The sequence below is a fragment of the Euprymna scolopes genome, chromosome 15 (assembly GCF_053919585.1).
Source record: "Euprymna scolopes isolate OS-2025 chromosome 15, ASM5391958v1, whole genome shotgun sequence".
In the NCBI taxonomy this organism is placed as follows: Eukaryota; Metazoa; Mollusca; class Cephalopoda; order Sepiida; family Sepiolidae; genus Euprymna; species Euprymna scolopes.
This window is the reverse complement of record NC_136496.1, coordinates 101,496,313-101,520,998: the sequence shown is the minus strand read 5'-3', so window position 1 is coordinate 101,520,998 and position 24,686 is coordinate 101,496,313. Positions and strand designations below refer to the sequence as shown.

Below are 24,686 nucleotides of genomic sequence, written 5' to 3'. Positions count from 1 at the left end.
ATTTTTCCACTGAACGTTTTTCTTTTTCTCTCTCCGCAGGCATTTTGACACTTGACAATGCCTCCCTTACAAACACAATATTGGAAGTTTCAAAAATGTCATCAATTCCGGTCATCAATCCTCAAATTAATTTAAATTCCTTTCAAAGATACAAAAACTTCATCGGTTTATCACCGCTTATCGATTTTGAAGTTCAGGTAATCAAATTTTATTTTTTTATTTTCACATGATAATCAAGATGTTGAATAATGATGGTGGGCAACATTAAAACGAGTCAAAATTAGAATTCAAGTAACAAAACTTCCGGGCAACGATAGAATATTCGAGGGAACGAATGAATAACAAAAGACAACAAGAATGTTATTGAAATATAAAATATTTTCAATAGCAAAGTCGCAATAAAATATTTACCGGGTCAAATATTTTAAGCCATGTAAATATTTATAATAATAAAAGACTTGGAATTGTACTTCAGCAAAACAATAAGATTTACAGTTAATCATAAACAACAAGATTGACCTGTTTTCGTAGAGTGTTACTAACAACAACAAAAAAAGAGGTTATTTTGTATTCACGTACACAGACGACTCAAACAGTCAACAGGGAAAAGTTCAGTTCGAAACTAAAAATATTAGCTCGGAAGAAATTTATCTGTTGTGGTCCGGAAGGGTGAAGGGACACGTTGAAGCAGGATGTAGAAACCAAAAGAAAAATCTTTGAAAACTCCAAGGGGGGCATGCAAATAAAGCTATATGTAAAATAAAATCTGTTATCTAGTTTTTCCTTCAGAGGGAAATATCTTCATTCACAGAATTTTACAGAACCTAGAAAAGAACAGTGGAAGAAGGTATGTTTTCCCTTTTGTCTGTGCCAAGCAGGGAGGATGTATATATATGTTTGTTAAAGAACTGCGTTCGTCATCTTACAATAAATATTTCCTGTGAACTGTTCTATGAATAATGCATACATTTACTTGAATGTCCATTTGAATGTGTTAAAGGCACATATGCACTCATTTACAAATGACAACACCGGAGTGTATACACAGACTAGACGATACGACCCAATAAGAATACAGATAAGAGAACCATTCATTATACATGTATATTTTAAAGAGGCGTATACATACACTTGCTTAGATACACAGTTATATAAATAGCCACTATATGACACACACACACACACACACACACACACACACACACACACATATATATATATATATATATATATATATATATATATATATATATATATATATATATATATATATATACGTTATATGGACGGCTATACAACAAAGATATAGCCGAAACTATATCTCTTATAATGTATGTTGTGTGTGCATGAAAGAAATATCAAATTAAATAACTAAATGTAGCCTACACTAACCAGACTTACAACTAGCAGTCGTGTTTCAAAATTCATAGTAATAGGTTAATTAGTTAAGTGGCAAATACTATCCATACGAATATACAAACATATACATATAACTAACATTTTTAACTAACTTTTTTTCTTCGCTTTTGAAAAAAAAAACTCATGAAACTGTGGTCGAAACGTCGAGTTATTAGGTTTTCCTTTTTCCATTTTTTAACTCATACCTAGTAGTTATTACATCCTTTGTATTTTAGGGTGACACGTTACCACCACCCCCCAAAATGCCACCCATTAAAGCAAATTTGAACAGATAAAGATATGTTATGAGGGGTGAACAATGGTTTCAGTTTTTTTTTTAATTTTCTTCCTTTGAAGATTATAAATCACTTTCTCTTAGCATGTTGGCAACTTTCATGCAGTCCCTACCGTAAGTACCTGATGTCTTTCTAGAAAGAATTCTGACTAGAAAAATATTGGATTCAAACGACGATGCAAAATTTCTTTATCATCAGATAATTAGTTTTTGAATTATGACGTTTCCATAGTTTCACTTCAGGAATATGCTACACAATATGAAGACAGGTTCATGGCGTCTCTTCTATGGGAAAGAGGTAACAGGGAAAAGAAAAGAACATCACCTACTAGGATTCGAAGGTGGTTTTGAACTTTATCAAGGCACTTTAGGGCACGCCGAGCAGTTCCTGCCCAGATGTAGCAACAGTACTCCATTTTAAGGCGTACCTGGCTCTTATACAGATAGAGGATTGCATCAGCAATGAAGTACTTACTGGAGCAGTAGAGTGATCCAACCATTTTCTTGGCAACAGATTTGATGTATTGTTCCATTTCAGATCAGGAGCTTACTATATTTATGGTCCCTCAACATAAGTACCTCCGTCCAACCTGATAATCTGCAAAATCCCATCCCTTTCCGTGTGGAGGTCCCAAGATGACAGAAAGTTGTCCACTCTAATAGCTTCTTTCTGTAAACTAATTACTTTTGTAATTCCCTTTTTGCTCCCTGTTTCTCCAGCTGCACCAAGATGCAGCGAATCTTTAAGTCATATTTCTATTTTAATTGAAAATTCATTCTTTTTTATAGAGTATTTTAGTAAACTCATGCCGGATGCATGATCTGCCTCTCTAAAAAGTTGTTTGTGATTGAAATCTTTACAGTTCTTTGTAATTCAGAACATTCAGTCTTGATTATTTTTTTTTTATTTCAGGCTATACTTCGACTTCTGCAAAAGTTAGAATGGACCTACACTGGTATAATTTATTCAAGCACCGAATCTGCTCGACAGATGAAAAATCGTCTTATGTCGGACTCACTTAATCATGGGATCTGCTTCGCTTTCAATGTGAACACATCTGACGTAGCCCAAGTCGAATTGGCGATGGAAAATGCCATCAAACAAACAAAAAGCAAACATCTGGGCATCGTCTATCTCGGCGATGGATCGGACATGCAGACCATATTTAAAAAGAAAACCTCTAAAATCCATTGGATCGTCTTTGATTCTTTTGGGGGACATTTTAAAACGTTCCAGACTATACCAAACCTTCTGAAAGGTGTGTTAACTATTTGCCCTGTAAATATCGATGTTGACGCCTTTGAAACTTTATACACTCAAAAGATACAAGGTTCATCGAGTTCTCAACATGCAAGCGAGTCGATTGATGGGTGGATTAGTGACCTGTTATATCAAACCAATCAAAATCTGGGAAATATTCCCGCCATAGACATACTAAAAGATGACGCATCATCCGTAATGGATGCTGTTTATGTCTTAGCAACAGTAATAAAAGAAATGTGCAGTAAAAATCCAATAAACTGTCAAAAATCTAACATCCCATATTCACATAAAAATACCATTGTTGATTACAGCACCATGGTGGATTTCTCTCCGATTGAGTTCCGGGAGCAGAATCGCACAATAACCATCTTAAACAATATAGTTAGAAGTGAAAAGTCACCGAAGACAATTTTGAACATACTTAACTTTTGGGATGGAAAATTTACGAAGGTAAGTGTTTAATGTATATTAAATTGTACTAATTGGATAATGCCCCAAAAAGGAGTCATTAATCTAATAGGTTCGATTTTGTCAACTAAGCTCCACCTCCTGTCCCATCGCCGCAATGTTGCATCTCTGAGCCTGTTTTTCTTTTTTTATTGCATTTTCACCCCAAACAAGGCACAGTGCCACATTGATACAGGGGGCTATTATCTGTAACATAATTTGCAGAGATACTATGTAGGGAGCTGAGCAGCAAGATGTCTGTTTACATTACACTTGAACTTCTGCATGTCAGTACAGTCAGGGAAACAGGAACCCGGAAGTGAATTCCAAAGCCTAGCAGTCCTAAGGAAGAAGCTATTAGAGTAGAAGGTTTTCTGGCATCTTGGGATCTACTGTGTAGGGGTGAGATTTTGCTGCTTGTACAGTCATCAATGGAGTCACAGAGTCAATTAAAACTAATAAACGAAAAAGTGATGAAGAAGACGTCGTCATCCACATGGATGAACTACCATAACTATGAACTACCATAACTAATACTTCCTTGATAAAATTGTGTCTGAGGTTGATATATTTACTGATGACACAACGCTTAATAAAAAGCATGACATAAAAACGGATGCACACATGTATAAGAGAGTGGCAGAAATCTTAGAAAACGATCACTAAATCTGTAGTGGAATGAAACCGTAAGTGAAAGATAGCATTTAATGCTACTAAGACTAAGCTTCTTTCCTTTAACGAAATTATAAGAAGCCTTCTTAACCACCAATAGTCATGATTAATAACACCCTACCTGAGAGTTCATCTTCCAAATTCCTTAACATTCACAGGCAACATGAATTGGAGCAAATACATTGAGGATGTTGCCAAGGCTGCTGCAAATAAGATTGATTCCCTCTACTGTATCAGAAAATTACTCACACCTAAGAGTATCCTATATTCCGCCAGGTATGGAGTATCATTACGACATCTGGGCTGATGTATTCCACGACTCCTTCTTAAGCAGAGTCTAGAAAAGGGTCTCATCCAATCTAATAGGTGTCACACTATCAACCAAAGTCCAACCCCTGCCCCATCACTGCAATGTTGCATCCCTGTAATTTTTTGCAAGTATTTTAATTTTTTTTTTTTTTTTTATACAGAGATCACCACTTATCAAGGCCCGGAAGCCACTCAGGGATAAGGGTTATTGCAAGTACATTATGTTAGTGTGGAGATTTGATGAAGTGTTTACTTAGGGGGCGGTTCATTAGGAATTTGTTAACATTGGACTTGAAGACATCCAAGTTGTAGTCCGGTGGGAAGCAGGCAGACGGAACAGAGTTCCACAGGCGTGCAGTTCTAAGAAAGAAGCTTTGTTCATGGAATCCGCATTTTGATTTAGGCACAGCTATAGAGTGGGGGAAATTTTTCACAGTGGATTCAGCTAGATGGGTGTTTTTCGTGAAAGATTGGTGAGGGGGGACCAGAGATTGGAGTTCAGACGAGCACCTGCCATGGAAATAACGATAAAACAAGGATAGGCTCGCAACGTCTCTTCTGTGGGAGAGAGGTTGCAGGGTAGAGAAAAGGGCATCCCCCACCAAGCCACGAAGTCTATTTTGTACACTGTCAAGGCAGGATAGGCTGTTTTTAGCAGATGCTGCCCAGATATGGCAACAGTATTCCATCCTTGGAATGTAATCTGATAAACTCATAGCACTTGTGCCTCCCTCGACGTACATAATCCCAACTAAACCAACAAGCAGCAAAATCCCACCCCCTTATTTGACTTAAGCAGTCGCTGTCGTGCATGCGGGCATATTTCTGCTGGTCAGCATAAACAGTGAAATAAAAAAATAAATAAAAAGATATTTTTGATTCAAGAATTTTCTAATTTGAATTTTGTTTTATCCTCCAGGTTGGTACACTCAGCCGAAATTACCATTTAAATGTTTCGTTGAACGCGATAAAAATGACAAACGAAAAAGGTAATGAAGTGAATGGAAATAACCTTCCGAAATCGCTGTGTTCTCAAGTATGTGAGGAATGCCAGCAACCAGAATTCAAAGGAATAATCTCATATATTCCCGGTGACATCCTATTACTAGGGATATTTTCTATACATGACACAGGCCCCAGTTTTCAATGTGGCAAGTTCAGGTCAGTGGCTTTTTTGTCTTTCTTTTGCATATGAATCTCTTTATTTCAATAGTTCATACGACACATCTATAATTAGGGCTAGGCTTATCAATATCAAAACAACTATGTACAGCAGGGTCTCCTACCTAGGATTACTTATTTTTTTTTTACAAAGGGGTTACCATATAATCAAGGCCCAGAGGCTACTCGAGGATAAGGGTTCATGTGTGTATTCATTGGGATATTAGTGTAGTAATCATTTGTGGTGGAAATTTGGTATAAATTAGATCATTTACGAGGACAGTTCATTAAGAACTTGTTTACATTGGACTTGAAGACGATAATATTGTAGTTAGCTGGAAAGCAGACCAGCGGAATAGAGTTCCACAGGCTAGCAATTCTAGGGAAGAAGCTTTGTTCATGGAATTCACATCTGTTTAGGTACCGATAGACAGTGACGGAATTTATTGATAGTGATTTTGGCTAGACGAGTGTTTTTTATGAAAGATTGTCGATGGGCGGGGGCATAGATTGGAACTCAGTCAAACACTTACCACGAAAATAGCGATAGAGCAGAGAGAGACTAGTGAAGGGTTTCTTCCAGCAATAAAGATAAATAGACTTAGATTATTATACGTTTGCACATATATGCAAAATGCATTTTTCAGATTTTGTTTTTTTACGAACTTAATTTTCTCGTACATGTATGTGTTGGATAGGTGACGGGCAACGCCGGAAAATATCAGATGTAGGTGCACACATGCAATGCAGAGATCGACCAATTGCTGAGCGACGATGTCAACCTACATTCCAATCGAGAGTTGGGGTTCCTGGAAAATTACCTAAAAATGGAAACAATGAAACATCCTACATTCTTGATCGGGGTTGGCATTGCATAAAACTAAATTAAAAGAATGTCAATATAAGAGCAACACAAAGATTCACAGGGGAAGAGGCGACAGCGATGAAGCAGTGAAGACATTTCGGAGTCACCTCGCACTACCCCGCACACCTCAATACCGATCACTTCATCATTTCATTGCTGTCTAATCGATAATCTATATATCTATAAATGTAAGAACGTGTGTGTGTGTGTGTGTGTGTGCGTGTGTGTGTGTGTGTGTGTGTGTGTGTGTGTGTGTGAGAGGACAATTCTCAATCTATACATTCAACGGATTTTTGATCTACAGACTTTAAATTTGGTATATAGGGTATTCAGACATGTAGAAAAATTTTAATTGTCTTCATCCGGAAAAAAGGGTTGCTAAGGGTTCAAAATTGAAAAATTGATACGTGGGTGTTATTGGATTTTTATCTGTTTGTTAACTGTTTCACGAATGCACATGCATGCATTGTTCACATTACAGATTTCTTATGTTATGGGTAAGTAGGTTTGGAAACACTTTTTAAAGAACGTGTAAAGCTGGCTTAATGGTTATCGTACTTGATTCACTATCTTTAGCTTTTGATTTTGATCTCAGCTCGAGTATGTTTTTTTTTTACTTACAAGAAGTGAACTGTTTAGAAAAAACATAAAACTCGCCTGCACACATCTTAGTTTCTTTCCATTTTTTTTTAAATTAATTTTTTTAAAGGAATTTAACGTTACGTCTAATACTTACGGTATTTCTGTTAGTAATAAATAAGAATTTTGTATTAATTAAAATATAATATTTATGTGTATTTTACGACTGGGCAACGCCGGGCAACTTTCTAGTTACAAAAAAAAAGCTAAGTTTACAGTTCTGAATTTTTTAAATGAGGTATGGATATTTGTATTGTTTAGATTAATCAGACAATTGTTTTCATCTTTAGTGTTATCTATACAGTATTTTGGTTGATGTAACCTCTGACCTTCTTCAGGTGTAAAATTTATAATTTGGCAGGAAAAAAGGGGGGTAGCTCTGCACTCTAACGTTTCGAATTTTTGGATTTGGTTCGAAGTAAGCTTACATGAATTATAAAGATAATTTAATTATCAGCGAACCCTACAGGATATAATTTTTAACTCATGATTAAATTTTTAATTAAATCCATTAATCAATTGTAACTTCTTAGAAACATAATATTTACGAAACTAAGAAATTGCTGCTTTCAGTATGGTTAATCGCTTGTTATCCATTTTTTAATCAGCTCTAACCAATTACAGATCTAATTTAACTACATCTGGTGTATGTTATCCGTTTGTTTGTCGTCATAATAAAACTAACAGCGTGTATATGCTTTCACATGCGTTTGGCAAAAGTGCAACCAGAAATTCTAGAGACGTTACAATTATTACCCACTATATCCGACTATATAATATACGAAAATTATTATTTCAGTTATATTTGAATTGTAAATAAACAGGAAAAAGTTGTGTTTGAACTAGTTGTCAGAAAAATATGCTGATTTTTTTTTTTTTTAATTGTTAGTAAATTTGAGAAATATATTTTTTACCTAAACCGGTTATAAGAAGAAAGGTACTCACGCAGAGAGTGATCAGTGCTGAAATGATAACGTTATTATTTAAAAAGCCATTCTTAACATGAGGAGGAGAAGGTGTTTTGTACCTTGTAGCGTTCTAGGATATAGAAGGAAATGCGTGTTCATTTCACGTTCGGGTGTCACCAATTCGTAGTGGACTGGTGGATATATTATACATATCCCCCAGTCGTACAAAATAGGAAAAATGAATTGAATTGAGAAAGGGACAATGAATTGCTTTGAGGATGAAACGAACAACGCGTTTATTTGAAGTAAACGAACTAGGATTTATTTCGTGAAGAAACACATGAAAGAAAAGGGGACCGCACGCGTTTAGTTGGGAGTGTGTCTCTCGCTGTTTACTGGTGAGAAGGAAAGTCTATTGCCGTAGAGTGAGAAAGAGAGAAAGTCAATCCAGTTTGGTGTGCGTTTCTCGCTGTTAGTTGGTGAGAAGAAAAGTCTATTGTAGTATAGAGAGAGAGAGAGAGAGAGAGAGAGAGAGAGAATGAGAAAAAGTCAATCCAGGCCATGGAAATAGAAAACGTGTAAGGTGGGTGTACGTACTGTCTGTTAACTCTTGCCCCCACACATACAGTAGCAGGGAACGTGACGTGCACGGGCGCCCCCTCCCCCGAAAGAGCGGAGGCTGGTTCATAGAACCTCTCAGCTCGGAAGCCGAATTGAAAAGGACTGGAAACAGCTTGTCTCTTGCTTTTATAGTTGTTTCCGGTGGTCTTTTGCGCATGTGTGGATTTCCTTTGAAAGGGAAGTGACGTTGTCCATGTGTGCGTACATGTGCGTACGTTAGCGTGTGTGTATACATGCGAATGTGAGTGTATGTACGTGAACGTGAATATATCTACTTGTGTGCACATGTGCGCATATGTTTGTGTGCGCATATGTATATGACAAGAAATATGGCTGGAGATGTGAACACATGTTTTTGTGTGAGACTAGAAAAGGCTCCCACAATCTATTCTGTACTTTAACCTTACAATTGAATAAAAAAACATATCATAAAACTTTAATTAAACATGGAAATACGATTTAAAAAATAGCGCAGATCACTCTCTGTATTAGCACCAGAAGAAAAATATTGCTTGCATTATAAAGGAGAAATAATAAACAATGTTGTAAAATATTTTTTATGTAGGTGTTACTTAGGACATCACTATTATTGGAAGAGTGCCATGAAGGTAAAAGGGTAGTTGAAAAGTAACTCCCTGTTATTAAACAGGGTAGTTGAAAAGTAACTCCCTGTTATTAAACACTTAAGAGCCCCTAACAATATCTCGGGAAAAGAATAAACTGCCGTGAAGAAGGTAGTCTCCTGTTATCGTACTAGAAAATACACACACCACATATGGGTCGGTGCATCAACCACTGGTCTCACTCTCTGTTGGACAGATTCCAAAAAGAGTCTCCAAGAGGTTCTTCACTGTCAGCCAAGCTCTAACCCCTGTCCCATCACCACAATGTTGCATCTGTGTGCTTATTTTACATGTACTATAATGAAATGTGCTCCTAGGAACTTATAGAACTGGTGCCCCCTTGGCATAAATACCCCCGTAACTAACTCAACAAATAACAAAACCCCACACCTTCACTGTACACATCTCCTGGTGGGAAAATTTATTCCCTCGAACTGATAGACTTGAGAATTGCCTCCTTGCATCCTGCTTTTCTGACATACAAAATTTAAATATTAAATGAACAGATATCTTGCTGCTTAGCTCTCTACTTAGAGTGTCCCTAACATCTCAGTGGCACTTTGCCTTGCCTGGGATTAATATAAGTAAAAAGGAAAAGCTGTGGGTAAGAGATTCTTCACACTGACATAAGACTCCTCTTCTTACCCTTGCCTTTTGACTAACAAACACCCTGGAGCCACCTGAAAATACTCATCTACCTGAAAATGGTAATGGGATAATCAAAAGCTGCTATTACTAGATGGGACCACAAAACAGATCTAACTATCTGCAAATGCGGAGAGGAAGACTATGCGATAGAGCCCTATTTGATCCATCTTCAACTACCCAACCAGTCCAATAATAATACAAAGTTTAATAATGATTTAAAGCACTGCAGGAATATTGAGAAATTGTACTAGAGACGAGTTTTATCATTTGCTACCCAATAACAATTTGTGTCAAATTTCCTGCTCTATTACGATTGGTTATGCAATAAAAGGTTTTGTTTAACGCGAAAAAATGGGTTTTAAACAAAGCAACAATATGTAGGATGGTTCTTTTTTCAAGAATAGCACGCATTAGTTGATATATATATATATATATATATATATATATATATATATATATATATATATATATATCAGATGGTAAGTGTACCACCCTCATTATCATTTAAATTGTAACCATAATTTGTCGACGTTCATCCAAAACAAAGGTTTTTAAATACTTAATGTGACATGCTAAATCGTAATTCAAACTATTGCCTGATATTGAATTATGACAACTTTTTGTTTAACTTTTTTTCATCTGTGCACTTTCAAAATTGCGATTTGATACAAATATAAAATTAGTTTCATTATTTTTCTCTTCAAATGTCACTTTAACACAGAAATACTACCTTTACAACATTAAAATTTCAACATAACCTTTTCGGTTTGAGTTCTTTATCATTGCTTTGAATTGTCACTCAAATATAAAGAATATGACCTTTTTAATTAAATGGATCGTTGAATAAAATTAATAATCAATTAATGTTACAACAGCAAACTCCTTACCCTGTTATATTTGCCCAATAGCATCAGTGTGTATATTTGTGCAAAGTTATTGTTAGGATGATAACATGGTCAAAGGGAAAGTTCTTGTAAGGGCAAAGTTGCCTCCCCTGCTTTAACTTTACCATAACATAGAAGATTTGTTTCGAGATAGTTAGTTGTCCACAAAATAAAATATTTTGTCTGCTCTGAACAGGAAATGCATTGTGTCTGTAGAATTAGTGGGTATTAGCTGTGTGAGTGAGGTGGGCGCTATGAATTGATTATAAATTTAACAACCCTAGTCGATCATCTTACACACAAGCATTCGTGACATTACACCACCTAGCTCAACGTAGTGTAACAAAAAATATTGTGCTATGAAAGGGAAAATATGTTTTAATGAGTAACTGGACTCATTTTAACAAATTAACATCACGCCTTTAGAGTTAGGTGCCAAATAATTAAACTTGTATGGATCTGCGTATAAAGATAGGTTGTTCAGAACATGGAAATGCCAGCTCAATCCATGTTGGATGAATGATAGCTGACAGGAATATAAATAAGTAGTAGTAATAGTGACCAATTTATACAAATTTCGCTCATTTTACCGTAACCTGAGGTTGTCAGTCGGGAAATATTCACACGTAAATTTTAATTTAGTAGTAGTCGGTTGAATTATATTTTCTTTTATATTTCAGGAAAGATTCCACAGACGCCATCGCCAGTGAGGCTTTTCTTTATACAGTTAAACAGCTACCGCGCATCACCTCTAATATTACAGTGGGGGCCATCCTCATTGACGACTGCTATAATTCGATTCAGGCCAGCATGAACATCTCCCTGATACTGTCCGGCAAAAAGAAGCTGTTCGACCCTTCCACTGGCGAAGTGATTAACCCTGAAAAGATTGTTGCCATTATCGGTCCACTAGCAAGTGGCGTGACCAAATCTTTGGCTGATTTACTCACCCATGAGAAAATGCTAATGATTTCTTATGCCGCTTCTTCACACGATCTTGACGATAAGATTTCTTATCCTTACTTTCTGCGGACCGTGCCCAGCGATGTGCAACAAGTGAACGCAATTGTGAGCCTGTTAATTCAACTAAACTGGAGATACGTGGGGATTATTTATGCTAACAATAATTACGGCGCAAAGGCAAAGGAGATATTTCTCGCATCTGCAAAGAATAATAATATATGTGTGCCAGCACCTAAAGTCATTGAGGAAAGTGATGTGAAGGCCAAGTCATCGGAAATTGAGAACACTCTAGATGACCTAATGAAAGATCAGGTCAAAATAGTTGTGTACTTCGGGACCAATTCCCGTGTCGCCCACCTCGTACAGGCACTAAAGCGAAAAAGCATACAGAATAGATTCGTGTTTATCGGCTGTGAGGCTTGGGGAGTTACGTACGTCAATGATCTTAAGACGGTGGCGGGGTCGATAACTCTGACGCTAGATGGGTCAAAGACTGCCGATACGGGACAATTCAGGGAGTACCTAACAAAACGCACCCTTGAATCTGACGCTGTTGACAATCCTTTCTTTAATATGTTTTGGTACAACTTCCACAAGTGTGACCCGCCGAATGGTTTCAGAAACGTGTACAACAAAGCGTGCATCGGAAGTGAGCGATTCTCGAGTGACGATGCAAAGAAATTCGCCTATGACCAACGTTCCGTGCACACGATGAATGCGGTTTTCACTGTCTTTGAGGGAATTAAGAAATTCCAAAATGTCGAGTGTAAATACATAGTTAATGAAATTCCGTGCGCTCGATACAAGACACACGTCAAGGAGTTTGTGGCCATCATGAAAACAATAAAACTGAAAGGTTATGATGACCTTTTTGAGGTGTTTGATGAAGACGGAAATGGGCGCGTTCCTTTCAACATTCATAACATCCAAAGGAGAGGATCAGAGTACATTTACGAATTGGTGAGTCTCTTTTTATATAACTTCCGGTAATGATTTCATATACACGCTGATTGAAAAATAACTCCCTATTATTAAGTACTTGTAATTTATTACTGAAGTACAGTTCTTACAAGAAATCAATATAATAAGAAAATGTATAGCTTTAGAATTCAATATGGATGCCAGCATTACAAACTAGCTTTTCAAAATGTCTGAAAACCGCATCAACTGCTTTCACGAGGAACCATTTATCAAGACTGAAAACCCATTTGAAGATTAGGGTTAACGAGATGACAGATGGACGGTGGTGAATACTATGAGGAGATTTTAAATTTCCACATATCACCAACTCAAAACAACAGCTGACCCAGAAAACGACATTTTTTTTCACCGTCAAAAATGTCGCTCATGGAATGTGAGAACTAAAACAAAAATTATATGTGGTAGCATCACAACCCATTGCATTCCCACCTCCTTAGTATATTTATTTTTTATAAGAATTGTATTTCAGTAATGAATTTCAAGTATAAGGAGTTACTTTCCGATCACTTTTTAATTTTAATATCAGATTGCGTTCATACCCTCCGATTTTCGACTAATAAGCCAATATGGCTGCTGTTAGATGTGGCTTTTAGCTTCTATGTCGTATAGATGATAACGGAGAAATCGAAAATTTTAAAGGAATACAACCTATTAAACTTTTATTTTCTACCATTTTGAACTTATTGAAATTGTTTTAAAGTTTTTATTTTTTATTTTAAAACCAATTTTGGTCTTTTGTGATCAACACTTTTTACATCCTTTTCATGCCCAGAGATTATTATTATTATTCCCTAATTTCTTAAATAAAACACTTTAAACATTACTTCACAAATTCACTGTTTTCAGCAAATACGTTAATATTAATGTTCTACTAAACTGCTTCCACTTTAAAACAGTATTTGTAGAGAGAGCCAAATATGTCAGTAGTTTTGCAAATGGCTGGTACGGATTTAGCTATATTTCAATCGTTACTGATGCATCTGTCTTCGGACAAAATACACTGATACTACTAAACTAAATACTGTTTCTCACAAGTTGCTTGTTTTTTTGTTTGTTTGTTTGTTTGTTTTTGTTTTTTGTTGTTTTTTATGTGTTTTACTGTTATTCACTTCAAACAAGACACAGTAACACTTGGATGTAAGGAGTTACTATTCGGTACCAAACTTACAGAGATACTATGTAGGGAGTTGAACTGCTTCATATCAATACATTCAAGCAAGCAGGGAACCGGAAGCGAATTCCAAAGTCTAGGGAAGAAACTATTGTTGTGCGTCAATAACGCAGTTAATGTAGTACGAGTTGTAAGATAAATGAACCGAGGTTTGTAGATACTCTTAAAAGGGCACAAGAAAAGCACAGGGTACACCAACGGACGAAGATTTGCAACAATTCTTGCAAATAGATAGAATTACACTGAATCCCAACACTTTGACAGCAATCTCTCCTACTAAAACCATGTCCGCATGTAAAGGGAGATCAGTTTTTAATAAACTCCGTCCAAAACAAGCAAAATTGCATAAGACCGCATTTTATTCCTGGAAAAAATTTTTATTACGGCGCCATTGTTAGGGGGCGATAACTCCAATTTCTTCTTGTTCAAATAAGAACATAAATAACAAACAAGATGATTTTTTTTTGTAAACAAAAATATTTCAAAACCAAAACATTTATTGTATAAAAATGTATCAATATATAATTGCAAAAACATTTATTGAAAAGTCTGCATAGGAAAACATAATTTTAACAACCAACTTTTGAATTAAAGCAACATTGGATTTTTTTTCTGGAACATTTTTTTAATTAAACTAAAATTGGATTTTTTTTTCTGAACAATTTAATAATTTAAATGAAATATTTTTTGAATTAAAGCAACATTTAAATCTTTTGTGTGTCACGCTTTCCAGCAAATTTGATTGGTTGAGATTTAATTCTGGAATAGACATTTAATTTTGGAATACACATTTACGAACACTCCAGGTTGCATTCGATTAGCATGTTATCTCACCGCTATATTTTTTTTAATTCTATAAAATTTAAAATTTCTAAAATAGTAAAAACTATCCCAATAATCCTTATATATACCATTAGATTCAGTTTTATCTAAAATTTAGTTTTCACATACCTTAGCTTATAGGTACTTATTGTAGGACAAAATAAAATAAGTGTTGATGATATTCGACTTTATTATTGAAAGGGTGAAATTTCTATAGTCCTATTAGTGCACCAAATGAGAATTTCTTCACTTGTAAACAAAATACAACACTTGAACTTCTTTCGAACTTTGGACTTCTTTGTGGAAACAAATCTCCACCCCTTCTACTTTCAAATTTAAAGTTCTTAAAAAAAAAAAAACATTTTCTGTGAGTTTTCATCTTTGGCTACCTTTACCTTAAAAAGGAACATTTTCTATAGACTTTATCATTGGCTATATGTGCCATTAAAATTCAAATTTCTGAATACTTTCATTTTGGCGATTTTTGCTTTAAAAAAATAATATTTTCTGAGAACTTTCCATCTTTGGCTATTTTTGCCAAGAAAACAAAAACAAAAAACAAACTTTCAGTTTGAGTGTTTTCTACCTCTAGAACAAACAACCTGTAAAGAATTATGTTGCAATGATTTCATATTGCAATTTTGTTTTGGGGGAGAATATTGGAATTATTAAGGAGTAACTAACGGGGTACCCTGTGATTTGATGAAAAAACAACCAATCATTGACCTCCCTTTTTCGATTCCTCCCAACCCTTCGAATTCTCTTCCTCTTTTGCTTGTTGAAGCCTAGAAGACAACACATGTTTTTCAGTCTTCTCTGCCATTCATACCGGACACATGGGAGAAGTTTCGACAGCAATTGCAGCACTAAAGAATTCAAGGCTTCCCTTTTTTCTTTTTTCTTTTTTTTTTTACCTCAACTCGGCCAAACTCCACAGGAAACAAACAACGTTAAAAGGACGAACAATAGATAAGTTCCGCAAAAGCGACTGTTTTTGCAAAGAAACATTCTTTCTTCCTTTTCTTTCCTATCAACACAAGTTTTCTTATAACAATTTCATTTGTATTATGTTTCTTTCTTCTTGTCGACGTCACATTTTTTTGTTACCGTCTATAGTTGGAAAAATCCCAATAAAATTTCCACAGGGCCAACTAGTTCATATTATTCAAGCAGTAGTTATCACAGACGGGGAGAGGAGGGGGCATAACTCCACGTCATTTGTTTATTTTCTTTTATTTATTTATTTTTTAACAGGTTGGAAATTACAATATGGAATACAGCCCAGTACTTCGTATAGGAAAGCTACGCTTTTATGACAACCGTCTGCAGCAACATTCTTATATCAACGTGACCTGCGTGAGTCCCTATACATGTTGTGATCCGGTAAAGCCAACAGCCAGTGCCAGCATGGATGAAAGCTCTATTCGAACGGTGGACACCGTAATCTTGTCACTTCTATGTGTCCTCTTCGTGTTATTAATTGCTCTTGTAATTTGTTACGTTCTACGTGAAAAGCAAAGAAGTAAGTAGTTTTGCCTTTTTATTATTTTTTTTCTCTTTATCATTTGATTTATACGCATATGATAAATTATTTATACGCATATGATAAATTATTGAAGATGCCAATTATTATTTGGAACGTAAAAGAGAAAACTATCTCAAGCATTCACGTGTTAAAATAAGGTTCCCCGTTAATTCAATACATTCACAAATGTATCACCTCAATATAAAACAAAAGAAGTGGGTGCGTACTGACTGAATTACGAAGCGATTCGAACGAATGCTAAAAAACAAATGACTCTAATTGCTACTTTCTTTCTTTCTTTCTTCATTTCGTTTGGATTCGTTTTCCTCATTACTCTCAAAAGTAAGTAAGTTTTCACATGAATGTCTTCACTCAGCGTTTTTTCAACCCATTGTAACATAGTACACATTTACACATGTGTTAACATGTAGGGAACCAACATGTTGTAGACTCTATCACAAAGGTGACCAAGACAAAAAATAGGAATAACTTGACTCATGTTTTTCTATTGAAACGACATTTATTTCCGGGTACTTTCGTGAATAAAATATGATTGTCATCATGATCATGATTCCTCTGTCTTGCATTGCGTGATGTCATTCCACACACGCCTCAGCATTTGCATACAGTTGCCTGTCGCACCAAGAAAATCGTTTTAAACCGAAAATGTGACAAGCCTATGTCAAAGTCATAAGTATGGCTAGGACAACAGCATATTCTTTTCATTGCTTTGACACTCGAATGTGTATCCGTTGATATCTTATATGCTTTTATATAGAGTGATGTGGTTCTTGGTTGATGAGTCAAAACAATGAAAAGAATATGCTGTTGTGATAGCCCTAATCATAAGCCGACACAAACTTTGAATCAACTATAAAACAAACAGCCAAAGGCTAGAAATAGAAAGAAAGAGAGAGAGAGAGAGACTTCACCAGTCGAGTTGTGCCAAAGGACCCAAGAACGTGTGCTCAACAATTCCCATATAGACAAGTTATAAATAAATCTATGAAAGTATATAAATTCCATCAACTCGCACCCATCCATACATACACTAACAAAAACGAGGTAAACCAACACACATACACAGTGTCACACTGGCAAATACTCACATACATACACATGCAATTCACACTATGAACATTTCGACATGTGCTGATTTACTCAACTTTCTTTATCCAAATATGCGTTCGCATAAATGAACATTTCCTGATTAAAAATAACCTTTATATTCTTATTAAATTTTAGATATAAAAATACTTTGTTATAAAATTTCGTTTTTCTTAACTTTTGCACTTACAAAACTCTGTTCATGTTTTTAGGTAGCACTGACACACTAGTGATCTCCTACTAGTCTCTTAATGTTTCCTGTATTTTCATTTTTATATGCATATCCGTGTATATATCCTTCATTTTAAGGTTTTATATGCAATTTATGTTTATTGTTGGTATGGTTCTTGGTATGGTACCCAAAGACGCTAGATGTCAAGTAAAAGTCAACCAAATCTTTGTTTGAGAGAGAAAAAAAACCCAAAAAAACTTCCACGGATTAATATGGGAGGGGAGACTATCTTCAAATTCTATTCTAAACTGGGAATGGGCAAAGGACTTATACTAAGTAGATATAAATAAGTCCCTCATACCTTTTTTTTGTAATGGAGAGTAGATAATGCAGTGGATATGTTATCGGCAGCTCCAGTAACTCTCGCTTCTCCTTTTTTTGTCCCTCAGTCCTCATTTCTAATGAGTGATGTTTCTGACAAAGGGTGAAGAAAAAAGCTGCTTCCCAGGTCGGTAGTACTTCGTGAACAGTAGTCTGAGATGTCGGAAATTTTCTGTCTCTATGTCTATCCTTGTGGCCATGTCACTAGTAAGGGTGCTGGAGGTAAATGTTTTCATCTGGGCTGACGTTAACCGCCTGATAGTCAGGGACCCGAACCGTGGAATAACCACTAAGGAGGCTGTCTTATCAGCAGGTGCAAAGTACTGGGGCTGCTGTATTGCCATTTGGTGAATGGATTCTGGACCATGCAGTAGTCTCTGGTGGGGCCTCTCGATGCCAGTGGGTAATTGTTACTTACTAGTGGGTAATTGTTAATTACTTGTGGATAATTGTTACGGCTTTACCTTATCATGTGCTACAAAAAAAAAAAAAAAAATTCCCGTCTTTCCCCTCTTACTTTCCCTCTCTGTTCTGCTCTAACCAAGTGTGCTGACCTGTTCCACAAATCCCAAAATCCTCAACATGAAATATCTCAAAAAAGAAAACACGAATAAACCTAGAACCCCATCCTCCTACGTGGACCCCTACTACCAGGTCTCCTTCTCCAACATCAGGGGTCTAGGTTCTAACCTTCCAGAGGTTGAAACACAATTACATGAGATGAAACCTGACATATTCTTTCTAAGCTAAACTGGAATAGGGCCGACCACCTTCCTAGATGAGTTCATAATTAAAGGATACTCTAACTTAACATCTAAATCTGACCCCCAAGATCGCCACGGGCATGGAATATGTGCCTACATTAAAGATGGCTTCCCACGTGGCAAGGATATCTCCAGAGAAGACCCTAATCTACCTTATATGTGCTTCCGGGTTGCACTTGCTTACACCACTGCATTTATATTTTCCCTCTATCGCCCCCACAACAGCGGAGTTACTGTCTTTAAGAGTATATCAGAGAAAATTGACCATATCCTGTCTGCTCATCCCTCGGCTAACATTCACATTTGCGATGACTTCAATGTCCATAATGTGGAATGGCTGACCCACTCAAATAAGACTGATGATGAGGGGAGGTTCTGTCATGATTTTGCCTCACTCAGATCCCACCCGTATGCCCGATACTACCGGTCAGTATGCAAGCCTTCTAGACCTTTTTCTATCCACTTCCCTTGAGCTATGTTCATGTTCCGTTCTATCTCCTCTGGGATCCTCCGACCACTCCGTTGTATCAGTTGAGATAAAAATGAAATATAATAAATCTACAGACGTACCTCTCCACTGTACTGTATACCGATACTCTATGGCGGACTGGGATAGCTTCCGTACATTCATATCTGATCTACCTCTCCATTCCATGTTTAAAAAGGATGTGTCCTTTATAGTTTCTGACCTGACCGAATGGTTACTTGTAGGCATAGACCAATTCATACCATCCAAAAAATTCCAACAAAAACCTAACAGCCAGCCATGGTCCTCCCCTGAATGTGCTGCTGCCATTGCACACAGAAATCACTTTTTCCGTAGCTATCAACGTAATAGATGCACTGAAACTAAAGCTACTTTCAGGACCGCCAGCAACCACTGTAAAAGAGTAATAAAAAATGCAAGAGAACTATATGCTCAATCCGTTAAATCCAAAGTAGCTGCGAAGCGGCTTGGTTCCAACCAGTTCTGGCAAATAGCAAATAGGATCCTGAACAGAAACGTGCGTTCTATCCCAACCATTATCAATGGACCAGAGGTCATCTCGACAGCATCCGACAAGGCCAAACTATTTGCCAAAAACTTTGTGGCAAATTCTACCCTGTGCGACGAAGGCCATCAACTCCCTGTATTTCCTTCCTATAACAGACAACATGCTATGCAACATACAAATATCTGTGCGTGAGGTCGCCAAGCTAATCAAGAACCTTGACTCCAGTAAAGCAACTGGTCCTGACGGTATTGCAATCATAGTGTTAAAATAATTACAACCAGAACTTGCCCCCATACTTACAAAACTGTTTAAGCGTTGCCTTAAGGAGAAGTGCTTCCCAACACTCTGGAAAACCTCATCAGTATGCCCTGTATTTAAGAATTCAGGTGATAAGTCATCTTCCTCTCAGTACAGACCAATAAGTCTCCTGTGTGTCATGAGTAAGTTGCTGAATCCACAATAAATAAAGAAGTAGTCAACCACCTCAGCAGAAATAACCTTCTTAGTGACACGCAATATGGTTTCCGTTCTGCTAGATCTACAGCAGATGTCCTAACGGTTATATCTCATAGGATTAGCGAATCTCTCGACAAAGGCTTCATTTCTAGGGCAATTGCTCTCGACATATCAAAGGCCTTCAATAAGGTTTGGCATAAAGGCCTACTACACAAGATTTCCAGCTACGGTATAACTGGAAATGTTTTCTCGATCATTAAATCATTTCCCTCTGATAGGCTCATAAGAGTAGTAGTTGATGGACAGAAATCAGAGGCCCACAGTATTAATGCTGGTGTTCCTCAGGGGTCCATACTGGGCCCAACTCTCTTCCTAATCTACATCAATGATCTCCAAAAACACATACTAAAATCCTTCGTTGACATCTATGCTGATGACACGACCATCTATGGCAACACATCAAAGGCCGTAACTGACAGAGTTCTCTCTGATTCTCTCTCCCCTGATTTTGAGCGCGTGGTACAGTGGGGAAAGCGGTGGCTGGTTACTTTTAATGCATCTAAGACCAAGCTCCTATATCTACATCATAAACGCTCTGATCCCCATCTAGCATCAATTGTGATGGATGGCTCTCGTCTAGGGGAGGCCTCATGTTTTGATAAGCTTCTGGGTTTGACCTTTACTCCTGATCTGAAATGGAACACGTACATCAAGTCTGTGGTCAAGGTCACTGGGAAAATGGTAGGATCCTTCTACCGCTTCAGAAGATATCTCACTAATGATGCAATTCTCTATCTATATAAGAGCCAAGTACGTCCAAAGATGGAGTACTGCTGCCACACCTGGGCAGGAGCTGCTAAAAACAGCCTATCCTGCCTTAATAGAGTACAAAATAGACTTTGTGGCTTGGTGTGGGATGCCCTTTTCTCTTCCCTGCAACCTCTTTCCCACAGAAGAGACGTAGCGAACCTATCTTTGTTTTATCATTATTTCCATGGCAAGTGCTCGTCTGAGCTCCATTCTCTGGTCCCCCCTCGCCAATCTTTTTCAAAACACACCCAACTAGCTGAAACCACCGTCAATAATTTTCTCCACTCCTTATCTGTGCCTAAATCAAAATGTAGATTCCACGAACAAAGCTTCTTTCTTAGAACTGCACGCCTGTGGAACTCTGTTCCGCTTGCCTGTTTCCCTCCCGACTTCAACCTGGATGTCTTGAAGTCCAATACAAACAAATTTCTGATGAACCGCCCCCCCCTAAGTAATGACACCTTATCAATTCTCCAATACTGTTGAGACACTATCCCATTGAGTACTGTACACACAATAACCCTTATCCCCGAGTGGCCATTGGGCCTTGATAAGTGGTGAACTCCATGTAAAAAAAAAAAAAGACTTGCCAGTGGCTAATGAAAACATTAACATGTGAGAGGAAATGATCATGAATATGATTAGTTAGCTATCTAGACTAAGTTCCACGTGGGTATATAAAAACACTCAGAAACACGAATTCTATGCACTTTAATCTGACAATTCCATGTGGGGATGAAACATGGATGCCTCTGTATAGTTTAATTGCTATAAACATATGATCTCTCCAAAATCATATAGTATCAAAGGCCATATATAGGGAAAATGAATTATGTATACCACGGTGTATCCCAAGCTCTCTTCTACATTTGGCATGGGCTGAAGGTACAAAATACATCTGACAACCATCCAATGTTTATGAAGGTGACTCAACATTACGTCTTTTGAAAAAAGACAAAGTGGCTGATGTGGAGATGCTGCTCACTTGTGTACCTCCTGCATATGCCTCTTATCTCCATGGTGTTCTAAATGAACAAAAAGCTCTTTTTCAAGACATGGAAGAAAACCGTGGCTGTCAGTGAAGTATCTGATGATGCTGATGATATACATGATTGCAACACATTCATTTATAATGCTGATGATAGATTATGTTGACAATAACATCAGCACAGGATGACTAAAGAGGCAATGTAAGTGCAGTAAGACGTTGTCTACTTTTTTTAACTTTATTATGTTTAACATAATGTAAGTTAAGTAAAACTTTGTCTAGTTTCTTTAACTTTATTATGTTTAACATAATGTAAGTGCAGTAAAACTTTGTCTAGTTTTTTTTACTTTATTATTATGTTTAACATAATGTAAGTGCAATAAAACTTTGTCAAGTTTTTTTTAACTTTATTATTATGTTTAACATACTGTAAGTGCAGTAAAACTTTGTCTAGTTTCTTTTACTTTATTATTATGATTAACAGAATGTAAGTGCAGTAAAACTTTGTCAAGTTTTTTTTAATTTTATTATTATGTTTAACATAATGTAAGTGCAGTAAAACTTTGTCTAGTTTCTTTAACTTTATTATGTTTAACATAATGTAAGTGCAGTAAAACTTTGTCTAGTTTCTTTAACTTTATTATGTTTAACATAATGTAAGTGCAGTAAAACTTTGTCAAGTTTCTTTAACTTTATTATGTTTAACATAATGTAAGTGCAGTAAAACTTTGTCTAGTTTCTTTAACTTTATTATGTTTAACATAATGTAAGTGCAGTAAAACTTTGTCTAGTTTCTTTAACTTTATTATGTTTAACATAATGTAAGTGCAGTAAAACTTTGTCAAGTTTCTTTAACTTTATTATGTTTAACATAATGTAAGTGCAGTAAAACTTTGTCTAGTTTCTTTAACTTTATTATGTTTAACATAATGTAAGTGCAGTAAAACTTTGTCAAGTTTCTTTAACTTTATTATGTTTAACATAATGTAAGTGCAGTAAAACTTTGTCTAGTTTCTTTAACTTTATTATTATGCTTAACACAATGTAAGTGCAGTAAAACTTTGTCTAGTTTTTTTTTTACTTTATTATTATGTTTAACATAATGTAAGTGCAATAAAACTTTGTCTAGTTTTTTTAACTTTATTATGTTTAACATAATGTAAGTGCAGTAAAACTTTGTCGAGTTTCTTTAACTTTATTAGACTTTATTATTATGGTTACAGGCAACAATAACACATTTCATTGTTAGCGTTCTCACAACTATCATCATTGTTTAAATAAACATGGCATGATGTGATAACTTAAGCGTTGCACTTCATTTTAAAACAAACTTCAAACGAATATATTTATTAGCTCCTAAGATACACAGGTTACAAAGTCACGGAGTTTTTAACCCATTTTCTAATGTTTATAAAAAGTGGCTCTTAATACCGCATGATTCTGGGGGTCTCATGTATTCATAAGTTACTACCTGACTCTGCTCACGTATTGAGCACTGTTGAAGTAAATAGTGAAAAACTAATACATATCTCCTTATAATATTTTATGTTAATATATAAAAATAAAATAAATAATAATAAAATCTATCTATCTATCTACATATATATATATATAATATATCTATATCTCTCTCTATATATATAAATTTGTATTCGTGTCTGTTTGTTTGTATGTTTGTTCACAATTTGATTAATATATACAAAAGGTCCATTACATTTCTATTTCATTTATTTCTATATATAGTATGATTCTTTCAAAATATACGCTCAAAGAGTAACTTCATTTGCATATTACATTAAGGAAAATCTATTTTATTAAATAGCTGTATGTTAGTTACCGTTTATAGCGAGAGAATTGTTTTAAGTATTCTATTTAAGATTGTTATTTAAAGTTGATTTATATTGATAATTTGATAATATATTTAATTTATTTTTAAATTATTATTACTCACATTGATTTTTTTAGAAACTGGTTTCGAGTTATATCCACTGGGCATTACCTGTTGTCTTCTATTATATGAATCTTAAATGTCGGTTTGTGTGTGTGTGTTCGTGTGTGTATTCGTATGTCCACTAAAAACTTTAGTCAGCCACATCAGATTGGGTCAAAACCGGTACCATATGAAAGAATGATCCATCAGATGCATAATATCTGAAAAATAAATAAAAAAGAATAAATCTGTGTTGAGCAATAGGACCATTTCTTGCAAGGGAAGTGGTCACATTTTGCAACATCAGTTTTGCAAGTCACGTACGTGTTTATGTTTATAAACGTTATTTTTTTTCAGGGTCATGATGTCGTAAGTCGTTGTGGTCCGGTGGGCAAAGGCGTTTGCCACTTACGTTTTTCCCTTCTTTCTCTCTTTTGCATTTCAGGTTTGAGCCTGCCTGCCACAGCTATTTTTTTGTGTGGTTGCCCAGGCATTCGCTGCTATGATGTTTGAAACAAAAGTTGTTTTTATTCATTGCGGGGGGGGGGGCAGGGGGTCCAGGTTGTCACCTACTTCTTCTGTTCTTTTCTGGGGGTTGCTCAATATTCTTAGTATAGCAGCTCTATCCAAACCGAACTTCATTTCCATGCTAATATATATATATATATATATATATACATATATATATATATATATATATACTTCTGAATAAATTTATCTAACACTCAGCTGGTATGGGAACCGGTGATTATAAGATTTACAAAATATTACTGGTCGTAATATTCTATGTATTATCCAATCTAAATAGGAATTGCTCAATATACAGGATAGAGCAAATAAAGCACCGCGCAATTTGGAACTAAACCTTTATATCCTTTTCTTCAATT

General features: G+C 35.9%; 1 protein-coding gene across 1 annotated transcript in view; it reads left to right on the top strand.

The window, feature by feature from the left end:
* Window positions 1-24,686, top strand: part of LOC145294046 (uncharacterized) — a 111,286-nt gene that overhangs the window by 82,983 nt on the left and 3,617 nt on the right. Inside the window, exons 3-7 of the mRNA XM_080141035.1 lie at window positions 40-197; window positions 2,607-3,407; window positions 5,305-5,546; window positions 11,415-12,657; window positions 15,926-16,193. Of these exons, the coding sequence (XP_079997161.1) occupies window positions 40-197; window positions 2,607-3,407; window positions 5,305-5,546; window positions 11,415-12,657; window positions 15,926-16,193 (2,712 nt within the window). The remainder of the gene's footprint in view (window positions 1-39; window positions 198-2,606; window positions 3,408-5,304; window positions 5,547-11,414; window positions 12,658-15,925; window positions 16,194-24,686) is intronic.